The sequence below is a fragment of the Phocoena sinus genome, chromosome 4 (genome assembly GCF_008692025.1).
Source record: "Phocoena sinus isolate mPhoSin1 chromosome 4, mPhoSin1.pri, whole genome shotgun sequence".
Taxonomy (NCBI): Eukaryota; Metazoa; Chordata; class Mammalia; order Artiodactyla; family Phocoenidae; genus Phocoena; species Phocoena sinus.
Genome location: NC_045766.1, coordinates 28,961,137 through 28,984,657, shown reverse-complemented (window position 1 = coordinate 28,984,657; position 23,521 = coordinate 28,961,137). Strand labels below are relative to the sequence as shown.

The 23,521-nt window shown below is 44.4% G+C and overlaps 1 protein-coding gene across 1 annotated transcript in view; it reads right to left on the bottom strand.

Moving 5' to 3' along the window:
- The window catches only part of GYG1 (glycogenin 1), a 37,926-nt gene extending 14,620 nt beyond the window's left edge, over positions 1–23,306 (bottom strand). The window contains exons 1-5 of the mRNA XM_032631090.1: positions 23,151–23,306; positions 20,540–20,675; positions 18,523–18,697; positions 18,062–18,224; positions 2,738–2,864 (exon numbers count right to left, since the gene is read on the bottom strand). Coding sequence (XP_032486981.1) covers positions 2,738–2,864; positions 18,062–18,224; positions 18,523–18,697; positions 20,540–20,675; positions 23,151–23,157 — 608 coding nt within the window. The 5' untranslated portion in view covers positions 23,158–23,306. The remainder of the gene's footprint in view (positions 1–2,737; positions 2,865–18,061; positions 18,225–18,522; positions 18,698–20,539; positions 20,676–23,150) is intronic.
- Between the last annotated feature and the right edge of the window lie 215 nt (positions 23,307–23,521).

Sequence of the window (23,521 nt, the reverse complement as noted above, 5' to 3'; positions counted from 1 at the left end):
GTCCTAACCATTTTGCTGGGAAATTCACTTAGAGGATACAGAAACAACTGGGTTCCTGAGAGAGGGGGCCGAGGTTCCAGCAAATGTCTATCTTGCCCCCAAATAACTTAACTCTGCTCCACCTGCTTCTTGTTCTTTGTCAAAATAAAATAAATGCAAGCAGGGTCTGTGCAAACCAGGCTATCACTAGAGGGACAATATGTTCAACTTTGGTAGTAAGGTGAGAATCAGAGGGAGTCCCAATGAACCACAGGGGAAATGGGGCCACGTTACATGAAAAACACCAATCTTTAAACTCTATGTCAACGCCGTTTGGGAGCTGAGCCCAACAGGGAGGGTGTCAGATTCACGTCTCCCCAGCGTAGTCGTCTCAGCACACAGGCTCGCTGGGCAGACTTGAGTGGAATAGAGGGTAGAAATGCTCACACCACTAATGAGTCTATCTCCTCTGCACGCTCGCCATTCTGCTTGCTCAGCTGAATCTAGTCAATTAAATTAAGCAACTGCCCTCTTATAGAGTAATTCAGTTCTAGAAGGTCAAGCTACCACGGTCTGCAGGAAGGCTGTTCAAACTGGCAGGGTTAGTTATGAGGCAATAAGGATCATAAAGAATTTCAGGCCCAGAGAGACTATTATACTTAGTGAAGTAAATCAGACAGAGAAAAACAAATACTCTATGTTATCACTCATATGTGGACTCTAAAAAAATAACACAAATGAATCTATATCCAAAAGAGAAACAGACCCACAGACACAGAAAACAAACTCATGGCTACCAAAGGGGAAAGGGGAGGTGGAGGGACAAATAGGAATTTAGGATTAACAGATACAAACTACTACACATCACAAAGATTAGCAACAAGGATATACTGTAGAGCAAGGGGATTATACTCACTATCTTGTAATAACCTATATTGGAATACAATCTGCAAAAAAAGTAACTGAATCACTCTGCTGTACATCTGAGACTGAAAAAAAAAAAGAAAAGAAGAGTCAGGCCACACTTCCAAGCAAGACAGGCTTGTACTTTAGAAGGCCGAGGACCAGAGGAGAAAATAATGCTTCTCCTACATTCCATCCCACGAGAGTGAATCCCGTTCTGTTTGCTTTACACAGACCACAGCTGGTATGTTTGACAGTCTGCCTGTTTTGTGTTGGAAAGGGAAGAGAATCAAGAGTCTGTTAACATGTCAAAGACATATGCCAAGACAACAGGGAGGGAGGAAAGAACACAAGATACTTGTCCTCTTTATCTGGGGGACGTTGACAGCGTCTACCCACAAAAGAACTGAAAAAGAAACATTTCTGCCACAGAAAGCCAGGCATGCTCGTTAATGGTGGGGCAAGGCTTCCAGAGAGGACGTTGGCTAATGAAATAGGAGGAGTGAGAGGCCCTTTGCTTTCTGCTCACTCAGCCGTGTGCCCATGCGGGATGGAGATCAGAGAGCCCAGTCCCACTCAGCGAAGAGCGTCGCTGCTCACGGCTGTGTCTCAGGATCCATCTGACAGCTTGGCCTCCGCTCATGAAACCTGAATCATCTTCTTGGCTCCACACAAATGAGTCAGAGGCTAAAGGACAGGGCCCAGGCCCTCACCGTGAGACAAGCGCTGTTACTAGGCTCTATCAGTTGCTGAATCAGAAGTGCACCAGGAACGGTGCAAAATAAGCATGCTGCCAAAAACATACGTCCACCGAGCATTTTGTGTGTATGAACTCACTCCACCCTGACAGCCCAACGAGGAAGGGACTATTTCCCGCCTCATTTTGCACGCCAGCAGACCTGAGGCCCAGAGCCTAAGCCACACGGTAGGGAAATGGCAGGGTGAGGATGCGTGCCCTGCCTCTCTGGCTGAGGGCTCACTCGTACTGCTAGACCACCTTCCAAACAGAGAGGACCCATCACTCGCTACCTCCTAAGGGTAAGCCAGGCTCTCTTTTTACCTCTTCACACGAATGCCTCACAGTCACCTCTGGAGGACACTGAGGCAGAGGGTTCAGCAGCAAAGCCCAAGGTCCACTACGCTGTGAGTTCCGTAACGAGTGAGCATCCAGGAGGTCAAGTGAGGCAGTCCAGCTCCACAGGCCCTGCTACTGACCCTGACACCACACTGCTGCTAGCATCTTGTGTCATCTGCACCACAACCACGGAGGGAGCTGTTCACACCCTCCTCTGACAGAGCTGAGGCTCAGCAGGTGGTATGAGGCAGAGGCTGAGTTTGTCAGCAGTCAGTGTTCTTTTTTTTTTTGCGGTACGCGGGCCTCTCACTGTTGTGGCCTCTCCCGTTGCGGAGCACAGGCTCCGGACGTGCAGGCTCAGTGGCCATGGCTCACGGGCCCAGCCGCTCCGCGGCATGTGGGATCTTCCCGGACCGGGGCACGGACCCGTGTCCCCTGCATCGGCAGGCGGACTCTCAACCACTGCACCACCAGGGAAGCCCCCAGTCAGTGTTCTTGATCACAACACACAGATGATTCATCAGAGGGCCAGGCCCCCCAGGAACCGAGGGGAACCTTTTCCCACGGGCAGCTCAGTGCCCTCTGGGTTACTCCAAACATAAAGTGATGAATAACATCAAGGCCTCCTCCCATTACAGCCAAGTTTCTTACAAGAAAAAAAGACTTTCCCCAAAGCCTTCACCTGTTATTGCCCAAAGAATGACGAGGCACCTCCAAAAACTTAAACCCCACCCCCCTGCCCTCACCAGCCCCCAAGACAGTTAAACCCTTTGCACTTACGCTTTAAATGCTGGGAGGTAGGAGTATATAGAAACGCTGCTTAGGTTATAAATAAATGGCAGGTGTTTTCTGATATCTGCTGTTGCCCAGCTGCCAAAAAACGTGTTCAGTAAACCCTGGTCCCCACCTGGAAGAAATAAATGCATTACAGTCACATACTTCAAGGACGGGTCAACAATTTTATAGGAATACATAACTAGACTTTTACAAACAGGTACTAATTCCTTTTTTTTTTGGCCACACCGCACAGCTTGTGGGATGTTAGTTCCCTGACCAGGGACTGAACTGGGCCCTCAGCAGTGAGAACACGGACTCCTAACCACTGGACTGCCAGAGAATTCCCACTAATTCTATTTTTAAAATAATAAATTCCATGTTAGACTTCCTAAGGATATTTTAGCGGGTGGCCATTTCCCTAAGTTAATTCATTAACTGAACAAATATTGGTTGAGCAGCTACTACGTGCCAGACACTGCACCAGGCACCGGACAGTCAACCGTGAACAGCGACAGAGTCATCATGTCTATGACGGTCTGGGTGGAGTGGGGGTGGGAGGCACTGCTATCAGCGAATCAAGAGTCAACAACACCATCGCACACGGGGATGAGGGCAGTGAAGGAGAGTACCGGCTGCTACGAGGCACGTGCAAGTGGCCTGAGGCCAGGTCTAATGGGCCGGGAAGGCTTCCACAAGGAAGCAGTACTTCGGCCGAGATCTGAGGGGGACACAGGAGGGCTTGACAAATGCAGGTGGAGAGAAGGAGGGCAGACGGTGCTCCAGGCAGAACACAAGCACCACAGACCTGAGGTGGGCAGGACATGCAGCTACAGAAGGAAGACCTGGAAGGCAGCCTGGGTAAGTGGACTGCAGAGCAGGGCGGGGGTCGCCTGGCACCAGGCGAGTCTCTGAGAGGCAGGCACCGACTAGACCACACTGGGCTCTGATTTTAGACTTCATCCCCAGTTAAAGATTTTAGACTTTATGTTAAGAGCAATGGGACAGAAAAAGAAGTCAAAAGCAAAAGAGGGCCAACTGGGATAACTCAGTTTGGGATAAACTCTGGAACTGTTTCTGGAGCCCCCAGCGTCGCTGGAAGGCCGACGGACGGCAGGCCACATCACCCCGGCACACCCTCCTGCTGCCGACCATGCCTCCGGGCAGGTGGAGGTCAGTCCTCACTGGGCCAGGGTCAGGGTCGGCCACTAGCACACCGCACAATGCTTGCTCAGACCTGGGGGAAAGTGAGGGCCACGGCCATTCATTCAAAAGAATTAAAAACAATAAAAACCGAAACAGCTAAGTATCTGACCTAAATCATAAATACACAAGTAACCAAACAGTCACTAAGCCATCTGAAAACACATTCCCCCACGTAGCCCACGTGCTTCCCGTCTTAGGCTTACGAGATTTCAGGAAACATGCACAGAACCAGTCTCCCATGCAGCGGAACAACAACTCGGGATTGTGTGTGTGTGTATGTGTATGTACATGTGTGTAGGGGGGTGGGTGACAGGCAAGGAGAACCCTGCTCTTTCAAAGTATGAGGCTGGTATACTGCACAGTTACTTCCCTCCTTGGTCTGCTCTGCCCTGAGACCTAGTTTCCTTTCTAAACATACGGCAGGTCCAACTGGCTGTCATTATTATTTGGTTTTTCTTGGTTTTGAAAGAGACTTTAAAAATCTGGAGAGGTATTTAGTGTTTGGAACTAAGCAGTAAGATTGGGGCATTAGGTTTAAAGTCCAAATGTACCTTACCTATCCTCTGTGTAGCCCATCCTTTCCAAATACCCTCGATCAACTCTATGGATCAAAGGCATTCACTGAACAAATGTCCGTGGGGTGACCCTTCTGTATGAGGAGGCTCTGACAGGTCCACATTCCTCAAGGGACAAATAGCTCAACAGAGGATCAAGGTTTCACCCTTGAAAATTCTGAAGGACAATAAGGATGGCGTCAGGATATGCTTTACTTGTTTAGCTACACAGAAGAGTTTAGGCTACACAGACAAATTAACGTATTTTGAGACATAAAATTTTAAGCCAAAACACGATACCACTCATCAGAGGCTGACTTTGGATCCTATGAAGTCCCCCAGATGTGGGCACAGACACTGATGGCTGAGGTACAGAAGCCTAAAGTCTTACTATAACAATTTCCTTTTATACATAAACATCAAAATGATGGTTGAGGAACTGTTCATAGCAGCTTTACATGTAATATTGCAAAACTGGAAAGAGCCGAAGTGTCCCTCCACAGGTTTATGAGTGTGACACCTCCACACAACATCCTTCACATGACCATATTATGAAGACACAGAACAGATCTGTGGCTGCCAGCAGTGAGGGAGGGGGAGAGGGAGAGTGGAGGCCACGGCTACAAAAGGGTAGCAAGAGGGACCCCTGTGACGGAAGTTCTGTACCTTGATGGTGGTGGTGGTCACACCAATCTACACATGTGAAAAAATTGCATGGAAAACATATACACACACAGAGACACCAATGAATACATGTAAAATTGGTGAAGTCTGAATATGATTGGTGGGCTGTATCAATGTATCAATTCCTGTTGTGGAATTACCGTTATACAAGATGTTACCACTGGGGAAAACTGGGTGAAGCGTATATGGGGTCTCTCTATACTGTTTTTTACAACTGCATGTAAATCTACAATTCTCTCAAAATAAAGAGTTTCTTTAAAAGTCTGAGGATTAATGTAGCTAAAATGCAAAATACCATCAAGAACTGCTAGTCATTAGATTCCAGATTCCACAAGGACAGAGATTATGGCTCTTTTTGCTTACCACTGTAATTCTAGCAGATAGCAGAATGCCTTACAAATGGTGAAGTTATTTGTAGAATGAATGCAAGAACCGTGAAGATGTTTGTTAACAGCAGAAAAGTTGAAAACTTTAATATTCCACCGCAGAGGAATGGTTAGTACACTGTGATACTCATCACTCCCTGAATATTATTCAGCCATTAAAACCAGTGGTTTTAAAGACCATCAGTCCACTGCATGATACACAGATATACAATGACATATAACATGATTGTAACTGAGAACATAAACATTCCTACTAGAAGAAAATAACAGTATTTGTGTGAGGGGACTGGTGATAACAGATGTTCCCTCCCCCTGACTTTTCCTTAATATTGTTATGTTATTTTTGTAATTCTAAAATATTAATAATACAATTGGGGCAAGAATGAGAATTGTGCCAAGACCGTTTCTTTCCAAACATTTGCACTTGTTTATTTTCATTATGAAATATATTATCAAAAGAAAAATGTAAGTGTAGGTTACAAAGCATACGAATAATAACACTACATATCCCCAATATCCAACTGAAAAACTCAAACTTTACCAATACTGTTTAAATTCTCTGTGAGGGCTCCCAATCCCATCTCAGAGCCCCCCACCCCAGAAGTAACTACTTATCATGAGTTTTGTCTGTAATTATCTTGATTTCCCTTATCACATGTGTGTATCTCCAGACAATATATGTATTTCCACTTGCTTTTCAACTTTGTAAAACTGGGCATCATATATGTACTTTTTCTACTACTTGTTTTTTCCTGCCACGTTTTAAAGACCTTTTGAAAATGAAGCATTTCCACTTAAAATGACTACCGACCTCATGTAATGCAGGGAAGAAATCTAATTCCATGACGTTGGAATAGTAGTTGTAAAGCAGAACTTCCCAGTCTGACAGGGTGAGCCTGGGAAACAGGAGTCAGAGCTGTTGACCCCTCAGAGCCCCTGGCTGGCCAGCCACAAAAAGCTGTTCCCTTTCACCCTCAGGTACCCTACAAATACCATCAGTCCCTCGGCCGTGTGCCACGGCAGGGCTGAGTGGCACTGGTAGGACAGGAAACAAGCAAGAAGTGGAAGAGGCAGGGCAGGAGACGTGTGCATCAACGGTACACGTTCCACTGGCAAATCCTTCAACACTCAACAAGGACCCTGCCTCTGCAGGGCAGAGAACATGCAGACCATGAAACTTCCATGGCCACTGACCTCATCATGATGTGACTACGAAGGGTCACCATTTAGCCAAAAACTGTGGATTAAAAATAGAATTAAACACCACCTAGAAGTCTGTGGCTTCTTAAATAATGTTTAAATTCAGCATTCTAACCGTCTTTTTCCAAATACACAAGTCTACATCTCAAAGTCAGGCAAAACAACGTTTTCGTTTCACTAAAAAAATCTGTGTGGTGTTATCAATATCCTCTCTTTAAAAGTCCCTAAATTAGAGCACAATTTAAAGCAGAATGCAAATCTAAGCACATCTGTGCTACAAAACATACAAGGATGTCGTGAAGGCTGCTGCGTTTTCACTACGAAAACCCCAGGACTTTTGCCCAGTACATTCTGGTCAGGCTTCCAGAGGTAACTTTATTTATTGTGACAGGTTAAGACGCTTTTAATCTCAATCAGCTCAGAAGGAACAAGCATGATAGCAGACATGCCAACACCTGTGATCCAGCAGGCGAGGGTGTGGCAACACAGGTGAGAGACAGATAGGAAATGGAACAAGAGACACATGGCACCTGTTTTGCAACCAAAAGCTAATATCAGATTCCATATCTTCCTTCCCCCAGGCTGGCCAAGTGCCAGTAATAACCTTACAACCACCCGGTATTTTCCAGGTCTTTTGACCAGAGTCATGAACTTGGTAAACATGGACATATCACAGTATTTATCAGAAACGGTGGCCATTATTTTATGAGACAGAAATGGAGTTGAGTGCTGTTTTTTAAATTTGTGCACTTGTTCAATGCTTATGTAGCCTGTGTGCTTTTCCACAGTTTGTTGGCAGCTGGCTTGCCTACTGTGGATAGCAGGGAGTGTGGGTCAACTTTGGTTTAAACATGAACCCTAGTTTCTCAGCCCCAAGGCAATGGTCCCCTCAAAGCAAAGTTTAGGATCCAGGAGCAGGGGAACCACCTGGGAGCCTGACAGAAATGCAGAATGGTAAGCCCCACCCCAGACCTACAGAATCGGAATCCGCATTTGAATCCCCAGGTGATTTGTTTGCATATTAAACTCTGAGTAGCCCTGGTCTAGAGTCTTTTAGAGAATGACTCCTTTTTTATTTTATTATATCAGAGAATATAACTCTCAGAAATGTCATTTATACAGAAAATGTCTGAGGATATAGAAATTAGGTGTAGGCATTACAGGATGACGAATAAGACAGGTTCCAGCTCTCAAATGGTTCTCAATCTAATCAGGGGGTAGAGAAACATAAACCAAGCAAAAGTAATTTAAAGCAAAATGTGCTTAATACTCTAAGAGAGGTATAGACAAGCGCTGAAATGAAAATGTGACTCACACCTTAACACTGACTTCCTATAATATGCTTGGCAAGTATCATCACTGCGGTCTCTAGACAGCATGCCAAGTCTACTAAGTTACAGTTCGTGAATGGTCCAGCGCTTGGGGATATTTCCATGAGGTTTACTAAGGATCATCGGATTAAGCCCAGGTGCCTCATGGAAATCCAGGTACGTGGAGCCCTGGTCTCAGCATCACTGCATCTCACTGGCCTCAATCCATTTAAGCCAAGAACAACTGATTTATTTTACCATTTCATGTTACAGCTTTTGTTTCTCACCTTTAAAAATATATATTTTAATAATCAAGCTATTAAATAAGAATACAGATGCAAGGGAACACTTATTTGTGGTTTAAATTTCACTTTCTCAGTTTAAGGCAGGTCCTCCTAGTCTAGAGTCTCTTAGCACCCTGAATTTTTCAGAATCATGATTACATAATTAATTGTACGGTCTCATAAAATATATACAAGCTTTATAGAGGCAGGGATACAATCTGTATTATTTACCAGTCTATTCCTAGCCCTTAAACTTAGTATCTTCACCAGATTAGGAGCTCAAATGATTTTTTAAAATACTACAGGAATGGATTATAGAAATAAAGACAAGAGTAATCATTTCTAAGAATACTTCCAGACCCACAAAACAATATGAGACTATCAACTGTGCTGCTGATTTAAAAAGACAGAGTAACTCAGAACAAACTAATGGTTGCCACTGGGGAGAGGGAAAGGGAGGGTGGCAAGATAGGGGTGGGGGATTAAGAGGTACAAACTACTATGTATTAAATAAATAAGCTACAAGGATATACTGTACAGCACAGGGAATATAGCCAATATTTTATGATAACTGTAAGAGGAGTATAACCTTTAAAAATTGTGAATCACCAAGTTGTACACCTAATACATAATACTGTGAATCAACTATATCTCATTAATAAAATAAAATGCATCCAATAGTTTAACAATTAAAAAAAGACAAAATATCTCTAGACATTACAGTTTAGCAGGGAGGAACAGCTGCTGTAGAGATAGAAGACATAAGCTTTCGTGTCTTCATTTCTAAAATGAGGAATTTATCAGCTGCTGCCTCTACTTATTCAGGGGAATGAACTTTAAGTAATTCATCTGTAATAAATCCAGTGTAATAGAGATTTTCCTGTATCCCGTATCATTCTCTGATACGTTTTCGTGACTGCTGCAGTGGGGGGTAACTGCGAGAGAAGGGACAAAACGACACTCACATAACCCAGCCACAGCATCAAGAAAGACTGTCTGGTCCAGACCTGGCTCTGCCACCAGCTCAGGGATACTGGGCAAGTGGCTGTCCTAACTGTATCAATACTGGGTGCCCAGTAGTAGCTATACATCAGGCCTTCAACAGATACCTGTTGAATTAATATATTAATAAGTAAATGAATGACTACTTCACAGAACTGTTGAGGAATAAATGAAGAAGTAAAATGACCAGCCTAAGAGCCTATAACACTTTAGTCCTTCCCACCATCTCTATTTCTCACAACGTTCATGATCTCTTCTGGTTACAAGGCTAGAAAGGAACAGATGGCTAAAAAAAAAAAAAAAATACTCAAGGGTACAATGAGATAAAAAATACCTCTTAAAACTTGTGTGTACTCATTTATTTTGCTACTACATGTTATGACTTTTATTTTGCTACTACATGTTTCATCTTTACTTATTCAAGATACTACCCAAACTATCAATTAAACGATAGAAATGCAAGAGAAGAGAGTAATTTTCAAAGCAACTGATAAAACAGTTTAAGGGCCACAAGCAGTCTAGTGTGTGGGCAGCTGGAAAAGCTTACCACGAGCACCTGTCAGAGTGGAACCTATCAAGTCAGGGAACCGGGTGAGACACACCTGAATGTCTGCGCTCATTTGGTTTGAACAAGACAAGTACTATCTGGGAATAACTCTCCCCTTCATTCCTTTTTTGGCAGGTCCAGCTTGAATCCAAACTAATTGCAAAGATTAGGGAAGGTAGCACTGGGGTCAATTTTACACTTTAATAGATAGCACCACCAAATATTTTCTGTTAAAAATTATTTTAAAACTTTACTGTAGGGCTTCCCTGGTGGTGCAGTGGTTGAGAGTCCGCCTGCCGATGCAGGGGACACGGGTTCGTGCCCCGGTCTGGAAAGATCCCACATGCCGCGCAGCGGCTGGGCCCATGAGCCATGGCCGCTGGGCCTGCGCATCCGGAGCCTGTGCTCCGCAACGGGAGAGGCCACAGCAGTGAGAGGCCCGCGTACGGCACAAAAAAAAAAAAAACAAACAACAAAAAAAAACACTTTACTGTACTCTCCTGGTTTATTATATTTCCAAGCACAGGAAAAAAATGTTCAGTTTAAGGGTCTCAGTGACCACTTATTAGAATATGTAACACACAGTTTTAATGACCTCACAGAGGATCTTAGATTCTTCTGAAAGAAAACCATACCTGATATTCTATCACCAATTTACTCTGTCCTATTTTTTTTTGAAAACTCAACTACAGACCAAAATTTCGTTACTCCAGAAAAAAAAAGTTTCGAGTATTTAGGTTACACTAATGAATTCCAAGATTTTTTAAAAACGGTTACTTCAAGTTGGAAAATATGAATTCCTCTTTTTTTACTTAGGTTTTTAAAACTAACATATGCAAATGAAATTTAATAGACAGTAATTTTCAAGCACTAAACTCTTCAACTGTACAGGCACCTTTAATTTAGGATACCTTGGAGCCACGGGGCGAAAGGAAATAAATCTCAACTTGCATTCAGATTGATTTCGTCAAATGAAGAATCAAGGGGATCAGCTTTGCTGTACATGAGTACGTGGAGACAAGACTGCTGACTAGTACCTACGAAACCTTGACCTCTTGCCTTCTCACTGCTAAATCCTGAAGTTGACCTTATCTTGTCACAGTCTATAAAATGTTAGTGTATGTATTTCCCAATAGCTATTGTACAACTCTTCAGGAAACGTGTAACTTCAGTTACGAAGTAAGTGCCAAGAGAGTTTGCAAATATTCACAGTATAGGAAACTTAGACACTGCATCGTGGGAAATTAAATGCCAGCCATAAGTTAGGCATGAAGTCACTAGTTTGAAATTCTAACACTCTAGATATTGAGGAAGAAAAAAGAGATGTCAAGGTACCTGGCATGATCTGCCACGTTAGGATTATTCTCTTGGCCAGAGGCGAGGGTGGGGTGTGATTAGAGGGCTGGTGAGGAGAAGCCTGACGAGCCACATTCTTTCACATTAGAAGGGCTGCAGAAGCAGCTGCAGATACGCAGCCATCAGAGGCCCGGTGGCTTGTCAGTGGACACCAGATCCCATCAGCTCTCTGATGCATGTATGCAGGAGATTAAGCAGGACTTGCAAGACATTCAGACTGAGATAGTCATCTGCGAATAGGTTTTCTTTAGTATCGGTCTAAAAATGCTGGGACTTAAGACCCCCTGTTCAGTAAAACTGGGGGTGGGAGACGGTGGGGAGATACTGTACATATGAGAAAATGTACGGTAAGGTGAAAGGAAACACCTGAAAGTGCTCATCTCCGTGCCTACGGCATGACATCTACACAAGACAGGGCACTGCATTGAGAGCCTGAAGCAAAGCAAGCGAAGCACCAGAAAAGGATGTAGCTTACAAAGAAATATTTCATTAAGTGTAAGTCCAACACGTCTTTATGTCACACAGATATGGATTCAACAGGACAGTAAATCCCTTCACAGAGGAGCACGCTCCCATGGTAGGCAGCGCGCTTTCTTTGATGAGCTGGTAAAGCTTCTCCAGAACACATCAAGCGAAAAAACATTTCATTTAAGAGCCGCTGCTTTATTTTTCAGTTGGATTTAAACACTATATTGAGAATAACCGAAAGTTCCTATCTGCATGGTTGAATTTTCAACTGCTTCAACTAAGCATTTCTACTAAGAGAAAAAATTCCAACCCTTAGCCACCAAGGAGCCAGTAAGTGGAATACCTTACAGAAGGGCCAGCTGCTGGAAACCCTGCTGCTGAATAATGTGCTAGCAGGCACAGGCTCTCCCAATTGTTTCAGATTCTGCCTGAAAGAGCAGAAAGTGCTTTCTAGTTAAGCACTTTTCCCATGTTCTTACTTCTTAACAACGAATTCATCAACTCCTCTAGTACCTCTTGGTTCTAGAACAAGGTACACGATCCAGGTTGGTCTCTACCAGCTAGTTAATTAGTTTTATACTCTGAAATTGTAACCTGGGTAACTGATCACAGCACACTACTGTTGGGTATCCAAACTCTTATCCTGCAACAATAAAATCGAATTCTCCTTAGGCAATTACAGTCGTGTGGATTTTAGGCAGCTGGATCTACTTTAGAATGTGACTCACTTACTGGAGCTGAGAATTTACACGGAATTTCTGGCAGGATTACACTACTTCCTTTACATTTAACGACAGGAGGTGAAGAAAGCCACACTGACGCTTCAGCCACAGTCGGAAGGTTAAGACTTAAGGTTAGTGGACTTCCGCTAAAAATACTCCTATCTCCCTTCTGTGCAAAGGTAACTATTTTTATGCGAGCAGCAGAAATAAGGAATACGTGTTTTGAACTAAAATACCAATATAGCTTTCATTCCTTACACGAAAGGAAAGTAGGAGCTAAAAAAAAGCCAGGAAAGTGAAGAAGTTACATTTGGCCGTAACCACAGTGAACACTGAACACATTATTTCTTAAGGTTGCTTAAAGTAAGAAGGCGTTTCTTGTCGGACGCTACCATTCATTACGGTTCAGATACTCCGGCTCACTGCTTTAGGGCATGTAACGACTTGACATAGAGCAGATTTTCTCACTGCTGACATCTTGAGCCAGATATTTCTTTGGTGCAGGGGCTGTCCATGCATTGCAGGATGTTTAGCAGCATCCCTGGCCTCCACTCACTAGATGCCAGTAGAGCCCTCCCGACTCACTTGTGACCACCAAAAAAGTCTCCAGACATTGCCAAAAGTCCCCTGGGGGACCAAATTACCCCAGGTTTAGCACTACTGCTGTAGAGTACAAACTAACCAAACAGTGAAGCGAGACTGAGACTTAAATTTCTTTGTTCTTTTCAATGACATTTCAAATAGCTGCATATCCCAAATCCTCAAAACACGAAACAATTCAATTTCTGGGAACAGCAACAACACAATTTCATGTATAACTAAAAATGTTTTAACTTCCAATCTCTTAATTTCAGCAATCTGACAAACTATTAGATGTACTCTTTTAATTCAAAAAGTTTAGATTTGAACTTTTGATTTTTAACTTTACAACTAGTTAATGGAAATGAATCCTCATATCTGTACCCAGGGCTGAACCTTGGGTCAAATGAGGATGGCTGTTCCTGCTAGTTTCAAAAGATCTACTCACTTCAAATCTCATACCTGCTCTTGGAGAGGGAAGGGAAAGGAAAGAAGCCCCTGGTACCTGGTGTCTGGCTCAGGGCTCTGGCCCACCCCCATGGTCCTCACCTGGGCGTCTGTCACAATGTCAAGTATCTAATAGTGAGTCACTGCTGAGAGGGCATCTCCTTAGTGCAAATCCTTCTTCGTAGATACAACTGAGTCTCTTCTTGATTCAAAAGCTTCTCAACGTTAGTTTTTAAAAGAGCTTATTTTGCATGCTAACCACCAGTACTGTCTTGTTGTGTGTGATTTACTGTTGCTGTTAAAAAAAGTGGCTTAGGGCTTCCCTGGTGGCACAGTGGTTGGGAGTCCGCCTGCCGATGCAGGGGACACGGGTTCCTGTCCCGGTCTGGGAGGATCACACATGCTGCGGAGCCGCTGGGCCCGTAAGCCATGGCCGCTTGGCCTGCGCGTCCGGAGCCTGTGCTCCACAACGGGAGAGGCCACAACAGTGAGAGGCCCGGGTACCGCAAAAAAAAAAAAAGTGGCTTATTCACAGTTTCAATTTCATTGCTTGTGATTGGTCTGTTCATATTTTCTATTTCTTCCTGGTTCAGTCTTGGAAGGTTATTACCTTTCTAAGAATTTGTCCATTTCTTCCAGGTTGTCCATTTTATTGGCATAGAGTTGCTTGTAGTAGTCTCTTAGGATGCTTTGTATTTCTGTAGTGTCCAATGTAATTTCTCCCTTTTCATTTCTAATTTTATTGATTTCAGTCCTCTCTTTTTCTTGATGAGTCTGGCTAAAGGTTTATCAATTTTGTTTACCTTCGCAAAGAACCAGCTTTTAGTTTTATTGATCTGTGCTATTGTTTTCTTTGTTTCTATTTTATTTATTTCTGCTCTGATCTTTATGATTTTTTTCCTTCTACTAACTCTGGGTTTTGTTAGTTCTTCTTTCTCTAGTTTACTGAGGTGTAAGGTTAGATTGTTTATTTGAGATTTTACTTTCTGCTTGACATAGGCTTGTATTGCTATGAACTTCCCTCTTAGAACTGCTTTCACTGCATCCCATAGGTTTTGGATCATCATGTGTTCGTAGCAATTTGTCTCTAGGTATTTTTTGATTTCCTCTTTGATTTCTTCAGTGATCTCTTGGTTATTTAGTAACGTACTGCTAAATAAGATATAAGCTTCCAAGTCAGAACCAGGAAGAGATCAAAAATATGAACAGACCAATCACAAGTAATGAAATTGAAACTGTGATTAAAAATCTTCCAACAAACAAAAGTCCAGGACCAGATGGCTTCACAGGTGAATTCTATCAAATATTTAGAGATGAGCCAAAACCCATCCTTCTCAAACTCTTCCAAAAAATTGCAGAGAAAGGAACACTCCCAAACTCATTCTATGAGGCCACCATCACCCTGATACCAAAACCATACAAAGATACTACATAAAAAGAAAATTACAGACCAATATCACTGATGAATATAGATGCAAAAATCCTCAACAAAATACTAGCAAACAGAATCCGACAACACATTAAAAGGATCATACACCATGAACAAGTGGGATTTATCTCAGGGATGCAAGGATTCTTCAACATATGCAAATCAATCAAAGTGATACACCATATTAACAAATTGAAGAATAAAAACCGTATGATCACCTCAGTAGATGCAGAAAAAGCTTTTGACAAAATTCAACACCCATTTATGATAAAAACTCTCCAGAAAGTGGGTACAGAGGGAACCTACCTCAACATAATAAAGACCATATATGACAAACCCATAGCAAACATCATTCTCAATGGTGAAAAACTGAAGGCATTTCCTCTAAGATCAGGAACAAGACAAGGATGTCCACTTTCGCCACTATTATTCAACATAGTTTTGGAAGTCCTAGCCATGGCAATCAGAGAAGAAAAAGAAATGAAAGGAATACAAATTGGAAAAGAAGAAGTAAAACTGTCACTGTTTGCAGATGACATGATACTATACATAGAGAATCCTAAAGATGCCACCAGGAAACTACTAGAGCTAATCAATGAATTTGGTAAAGTTGCAGGATACAAAATTAATGCACAGAAATCTCTTGGATTCCTATACACTAATGATGAAAAATCTGAAAGAGAAGTTAAGGAAACACTCCCATTTACCATTGCAACAAAAAAGAATAAAATACCTAGGAATAAACCTACCTAGGGAGACAAAAGACCTGTATGCAGAAAACTATAAGACACTGATGAAAGAAATCAAAGATGACACAAACAGATGGAGAGATATACCATGTTCTTGGATTGGAAGAATCAATATTGTGAAAACGACTATACCACTCAGAGCAATCTACAGATTCAATGCAATCCCTATCAAATTACCAGTAGCACTAGAACTAAAATTTTTATGGAGACACAAAAGACCCCGAATAGCAAAAGCAGTCTTGAGGGAAAAAAACAGAGATGGAGGAATCAGACTCCCTGACTTCAGAGTATACTACAAAGCTACAGTAATCAAGACAATATGGTACTGGCACAAAAACAGAAATGGAACAGGATAGAAAGCCCAGAGATAAACCAATGCACCTATGGTCAACTAGTCTATGACAAAGGAGGCAAGAATATACAATGGAGAAAAGACAGTCTCTTCAATAAGTGGTGCTGGGGAAACTGGACAGCTACATGTAAAAGAATGAAATTAGAACACTCCCTAACACCATACACAAAAATAAACTCAAAATGGATTAGAGACCTAAATGTAAGACCAGACACTATAAAACTCTTAGAGAAAAACATAGGAAGAACACTCTTTGACACAAATCACAGCAAGATCTTTTTTGATCCACCTCTTAGAGTAATGGAAATAAAAACAAAAAAAAAAACCAAATGGGACCTAATGAAACTTGAAAGCTTTTGCAAAGGAAACTACAATGAAGACAAAAAGACGACCCTCAGAATGGGAGAAAATATTTGCAAATGAATCAACAGACAAAGAATTAATCTTCATAATATATAAACAGCTCATGCAGCCTTGATATTAACAAAACAAACAACCCAATCCAAAAATAGGCAGAAGAACTAAATATACATTTCTCCAGAGAAATACAGATGGCCAAGAAGCACAGAAAAAGCTGCTCAACATCACTAATTATTAGAGAAACGCAAATCAAAACTACAATGAGGTATCACCTCACACCAGTTAGAATGGGCATCATCAGAAAATCTACAAACAACAAATGCTGGAGAGGGTGTGGGAAAAAGGGAACCTTCTTGCACTGTTGGTGGGAATGTAAATTGATACAACTACTATGGAGAACAGTATGGAGGTTCCTTAAAAAACGAAAAATAGAACTACCATTTGACCCCTCAATCCCACTACTGGGCATATACCCAGAGAAAACCATAATTCAAAAGACACATGCACCCCAATTTTCATTGCAGCACTATTTACAATAGCCAGGTCATGGAAGCAACCTAAATGCCCATCGACAGACAAATGGATAAAGAAGATGTGGTGTATATATACCATGGAATATTACTCAGCCATAAAAAGGAATGAAATTGGGTCATTTGTAGAGACGTGGATGAATCTAGACTGTCATACAGAGTGAAGTAAGTCAGAAAGAGAAAAACAAATATTGTATATTAACGCATATATGTGGAACCTAGAAAAATGGTACAGATGAACTGGTTTGCAGGGCAGAAATAGAGACACAGATGTAGAGAACAAACATGGACACCAAGGTGGGAAAGTAGCGGGGTGGTGGTGGTGGTGGTGGGATGAATTGGGAGATTGGGATTGACATGTATACACTGATGTGTATAAAATGGATGACTAATAAGGACCTGCTGTATAAAAAATAAATGAAATAAAATTCAAAAATTCAAAGAAAAAGTGGCTTATTATTTATTATTTTAGAGACTGGCATAAAATAGAAGCATACCTACTAATCAATTTACCCAAAATTCTCCGAAGGATGTGAGGCCCTAAATCACAAATAGTCAGAACCTTTCTACATAAACATATAGCTATAGATACACTTAAGCATTATGGAAAATGGATGGTGACTTTGCCAATGTTCTACTCCTTAGCCTTGCAGACCACTCTACCTGATGCACTGCCTTATAGAGAGTGACAATTCGGAGACAAAGATTATTCACATAGTCTTTCTATCTTCTTTTTCAATGCCTCCCGAAAGAATGAGAGCCTAGGTTTATTCCTCAAATTTCCATGGAGACGATACTGGGTCCTCCTGTTAGCTCTTGTACTTAAGTTTACTCAGGTTTAAGGACAGTTGTTAAACTTTTTGAGCTCTATAATAGTCTTTTGAATTGTTGAATAATTATGGTTCATTTATCATACTCTAATTTAGACACAGGAAGGCCAATGCAAGGCGAGTCTGTAAAACAGCCTATGTACCATGTACCTACAGGAAAAAAGTGTACACACACAACACACAACACTATTTCCCAGAACAACACAACTTCAAATGCTTGCCACATCCCACGTATCGCTATCTTCCAGACACAAGGAACCATAGCAACGCTCAGAGAAGAGCAGCCCCTAGAAGATACTCACAGCTTGTCAGATATAAAGAAAACAGATACGTACCATCAAAACTACCTTGCTCGGAAGCAAGGTGCAACAGCTGATTGTATGTCTCAACTGAAGGCTGATAAACAAAGACTCCAGAATTGAAGCAGTCAGGCCACCCTGGGTCTGGTGCCGCCGACAATTCTTCTCTCTCAAAAAGATCATCGATATTTGCTAGGACCTGATTCAAGGGCAAGGGGGCGGGAAGAAGGGAAAGCATTTCAGAACTGTTCTGCTGCGGTATACTTTTCTTAAGTTCTCCTTAAGTTCTCCAACACAAAGGATGCAGTCTGTTGCTGGTCTTAACTATTCAGATGACAGCTGTGAGGCAGCCTGGTCCTACTCTCCTTCAACACCTGACACTTTTTACAACAGTGGTTTTATCTGAACTTTACTGTCAAGTCTTGACAGCATTCTTCAAATGCCTAACTGGTCTCAGTTACTATATCCATCTTTCCAGCCATCGAAGCCATACTCACCAGAGTATCTGCATCCATGAATACACATTTCGAATACTGTGTCAGTGACCAGCAGTGGAGTTTAGTTAACGTGATGCCCAACTCAGGCCTCTTCATTAAGGTTAGATGAGCAGAATCACCACTGTCCAAGACATCTACCATGATGACTTCATCAAAGATAGTCTCTAAAGTTTTCCTGTCAAAAATAAAATCCAGAGAACCGCTCTCAGCATCTCTTTAGAACAAGTGACCAATTTAACACAAGACGGCGTTCTATTTAGCTTATCAGTTACGAGAGAATCTGTTACTTTGGTATATTGCAATCTCTTAAGTATGTCCTAATTCACTTCAGGACAAACTGTGTTAATTTGCACATGCAGAGTTAACTTCACTAAAACAGTAAGAACTGCTTACTGTGAGGACGGACCTCTTATCCTAAAACATTATCACGGAAGTTTCCTATGTTTTATTGTACCACTGAATACCACACAAATTGTGAAATAGCTTGTAAAAACGTGACTGATGCTTGGTAATACATCTTTTCAACAGCCTACGCCTTTAACAATAATATTTTATTACAACGGGTTCTTGCTGACCACTGAATACTTTTACAAATGATGCGGAGATAAGTGCATGTAATACCTGCACTGAAGCCTATAACTAATAATTTTTGCCAAAGCAGTTGACAGAGAACTGCCTGAAGCTGTGTCCTAAAAGAAGTTAAATGACTCAATTATTTGGTTTCCATTTTTTTCAGCATCGCATACAACCAGCATTTATTACGTGCTTTGCACTCCTGGCATGAGAGACTCACTTTAGTTTGTGAGGTACAACATTTCTCCCTGCCCCAAATTAACTAAAGATATATTTTAGAAAGCAAGCCTGAGGTGACGTGAAGTGGGGTGTACTTAGGTAAGACACTAAACTCAGCACAAGGAAAAACACGTGATAAAGACAAACCATCACCGAAAGTTTATAAAAATATCAAGCATGCAGAACGAAACTGGTAATGTATTATCTACCTCCAAAGCTGTACAAACATATGTTCTAGTTCACACAGTAAACTTGATCTCTGAAAGAAGTGGTGGCACCGTTTACCACAGTAAAGGGGGCTTGCTGTCTAAGACTATATCCACCTTCTTACACGATTCTCACTAAATAGACTATAGATTAGGACATACACAAAGGAGACAGTTTTGGGGGGGCATTTTCCTAAATTACCCTTTAGGAATAAGGTTCTTAGCGTGAAAGATATATGTATGTATGTATAATGCCTCTTTTTCAGAGGTCCTTGGCATGGGCTTACATTTTTTGAAAAAAGTCACAAAAAGAGCATTTTCAACCTCTAAAAGGGATAGGAGAATGCAAAAATAAACACAATACAGAGCTGCTAGTATGCCCAGATATTCTTAAGTAAGTTAGTATTAGGATCAAGGTAGTTCATTCAGATACTTCAAAATCTAATTCCAACCAATTAACATGAGCTAAGAACAGCTTGCGCTCCCTCAGGGTGCTCTCCTAGCAGGACCCCTAACTCCGAGAGCCCTCTGGCAAATATTCTAGTCTATTAAATTGTAAATAAAGATCTTTAGGTTACTAATGTCAATTGGGGTGGAGAAAACTGCTGCTTTCTTTCAAAGTCCCGGGAGGTTTCCCCTGTTAGAAACAGGAACAAAGTAGTCCCTGCTGCATCTGGGGAAAGGCATGCAAGTGAAGCGTGATGACATGAAGGGAATGGCTGGACTGAGTCACTCACTCGGATTACCGCAAGAGGACTTGCCCAAGGGAGAGCCCTACTCCTGGTTGGAATCGGCAAGGGCAAGGGCCAGAACACCAGCTCCCAGAGGGAGCTTGGCTGGAAGATCTCCCAAGAGCCAGGAAGAGGTTTTAGACCCAGGAATCCTTCACTCAGCAACTCTCCTCTTTCTCTACCAGCACGCAAACCCTGGAAAGGGTATGGCCTTAATGCCCACTGATGCCAGAAACAGAGGAGAGGGATGTCCGAGCCCCACCAACAGCGGGGCAGCAAGGTCCTCACCTCATGGAGTCCGAGACCTGTGGGGTGACGAGCACGGCCAGCCTCCTGGTGGTCCTGTGCTGTTTCAGAGACGAGCCCAGGACCAGGGCTCCTTTGGCGTAGGCATCGTTTGTGGTCAGTGTCACAAAGGCCTGATCTTAATACAAGGAAAACGAACACACATTCATTACACTATCCTACCTAGAAAACACTACCCCAGGACCCTTTTCAATCAATAATTTGGCAAAATCAGCTCCTCTGAGATCAACTTGCTGTATTAATAAAAGAGCAGCCTCTTGTGGGGGGTTAGGGTGAGAGAGAGAACCCAGTGTCCGCTATAAGAATGGCTCAAGACCATTCTTTAGCAGGCAATCTTTGGCAACCTTCAAGAGGCTGACGAAGCTGTAAACATTCAATCCAATTTAGAGTCCAGACATGCCAAATTCTCAGACCAAACAGCAGCTTAACACCCAGAGGGTGAACCTCAGGCAGTTAACAGGTAGTGAAGAGGAGATCAAGAAGTGCATTTTCTGTTTCTCCTACAAGGTACCATAGACAGTATTTTCAGCCAAGCACAAATCCAGCCAACAACCTCAACTGAGAGCATCTGAAAGCAGAGGCCATATTCTTCATTCTGATGCTTACATGTTCCACGCCTCAGGCTTTTTCTACTGTTTCCTCAACCTGGAGCAAACACTCCATGGCTATCCAACCACACTCTAGAGTCACTCTGAGTCTCTCTGAAACATCACCTCCCCCAAGAAGCCTTCCCTCCTTGATGCTTCTATCTAAATTGTGGCCCATCGCTGTTAAATGGATTTAGGGACCACCTCACAAGCTCTAGAAAACCTGCCTCCTTTTCCTTGGAGAAGCAAGCAGTACCCCTACCCTGTATCCTGGGGCACCTCAACAGACTCTCTCTCTCTCACACACACATTCAAAAATCAATCTCCAATAATCATTTAGTTGCCAGGACCAGGGGCAAATGCAAGAATTCTCCTTCCTGCTGAACAAGCCCCGCCCTCGCAAGGCCACCAGCCCAGCCTTTAGGATTTCTCCAGCCCTTCCCCGGGATGATTCTGGAGCACTCTCCCTCTCCAAATGGATTTTAACATTAGCAGGTTGGTGGGCATCCATACATACAGGGTACTTAGGATCAAGCTCTGCCAGGGCTCACTTGGGGCACGGCTGCCCAAGCAGGGAGTTGAGCCATTCTGTCATGAAGTCACTCTGCTTCCGTCTTAGGTTTCCTCATTCTCTCTTTGCCCATTTTCCAAAGTGGAGGCTGGGGGCAGTAGACATTCCATTGAGAAGTGAGAGGAAGTTGTAGGTTGTCAAGTGGGCCAGCACACTCCCCAGCTGCAGATCTGAGGGCCATCTTCACAGGTAGTGTTGAACTCTCCTTTAAGCTGTAGAAAGTCTGGTGTGCCCTCCCCCAGGGTCACTGGCTTCCCTGCTAGTCACGCTAGGAAAGCTCAGAACAGAGCCTCCTGTCCCTTGCCATACCCATCAACTTGAACTTGTTCCTTCAATCCATCATAAGATGGCAACATTCCAGTCAGCCTGTCCCAAGGACACTTAATCTGGGGCATAATGAATGATGTTTTAACACAAAAACGGTCCTGATACCAGGGGAGCACGGAGAAAAGTTTAGTAAGTAGGGTTCAAGGCTTTCAGGAAGCTAGGATATGGATGATTTCCCAGATGAAGCGGGAAGCAGGACAAATGCTTCGGAACAGAGGCTAGAACGCCAGACCTAGCAAAGGAACAGGGAAGACCAGGGACAACTGGGTAGGAGGTTCAACCTTCCCAGAGACGGCCAAACCCCGGGTTACATCTGCAACCTTTCCGCAGCTCAATGGCTGTAATAATCCCACTGTTCGCCTCAACAGCACAGCAAGGACCAGTTACCTCGGGGCCTCCGGTCTTCGGGGGGTAGATTCGCCGTGCGGCCCGGACACCTTGCAACAAGTGGGCCGGCGCCCTCCCACCACGCCGGGCCCGCTCCCCGGGGGCGCTCGCCGGGCTCCGGCTTCCCGCAACCCAGCCCCAAAGGCCTAAAAATAGGCTCGGCGTGGCGGCCAGCGCCGGAGCGGGCGGCCGGGGAGCCGGGCCGAGGCCACCGGCGTCCCCGCCTCGCGGCTGCCCCTTCCAGGAGTTCCTGCCCGCGGGCGGTGGGAGGCGGCGCCTCGCGACCCCGCCGCGCTCCGGAGCTCGGAACCTGCGCCCCCGGGGAGCCGGCTCCCCACCCCCACGCAGCCGGCCGCAGCTGCTCCGCCTGCCCGCCCGCCCTTCACGGTGCGCGCAGGAGGAAGGGCAAAGAGACGGAAGCAGGAACGGGGGCTTCGGCGGAGGGCCCAGGCGCTGCCTGGCGGACCCCCTCGGCTGCGTCCGCGGGGTCCAGACGGCCGCTCGGGACCCCAGGGCGGCGGGGCAGCGGCTGACGCAGGAAGCGACACGCCCGGCTGCGGCCAGCCTGCAACTTTGCGGCGGTCTTCGTCCTGCTGGGAGCTCCCCTGGGGCGGAGCGGCGGGTGTGGGGGGGAGAAGAGAGGCTGCGGGGCTACGAGGGGCCGCGCGGGGCGAGGAGTCCGGCGTCCCGGGGCGGCGGCGGCGGGCGGCGCGGCGCATACCTGTCATGGTGCTGCCGGGGGCGCGGGCGGCTGCCGCAGCCGCAGCCGCAGCCGCAGGTTGGGGGCTCGAAGAAGCCGGGCGCTGGGAGCAAGCGCGGCCGGCGAGGAGGCGCGGCGGGAGCGGAGCGTCCGTCCGGAGCGCTCTTATAGCGGTCGTCACGTGGCCGCGCACGCTCCCCGCGCCCGCCGGCATCCTCCCCGGGAGGCGGCCCCGGGACTGCGGGACCCGGGACCTCACTCAACCCTGGCACCCCTGGGGCTGGGCTCCGGGTCCATCTCCGCAGACCCTCTGGTCCTGCTTCTGCTCGCGCGGGGCACTTGCCTGGACCGCGGGCCTCCGTGCACCCCCGAACCGGGGGTTTGGAGGGGGA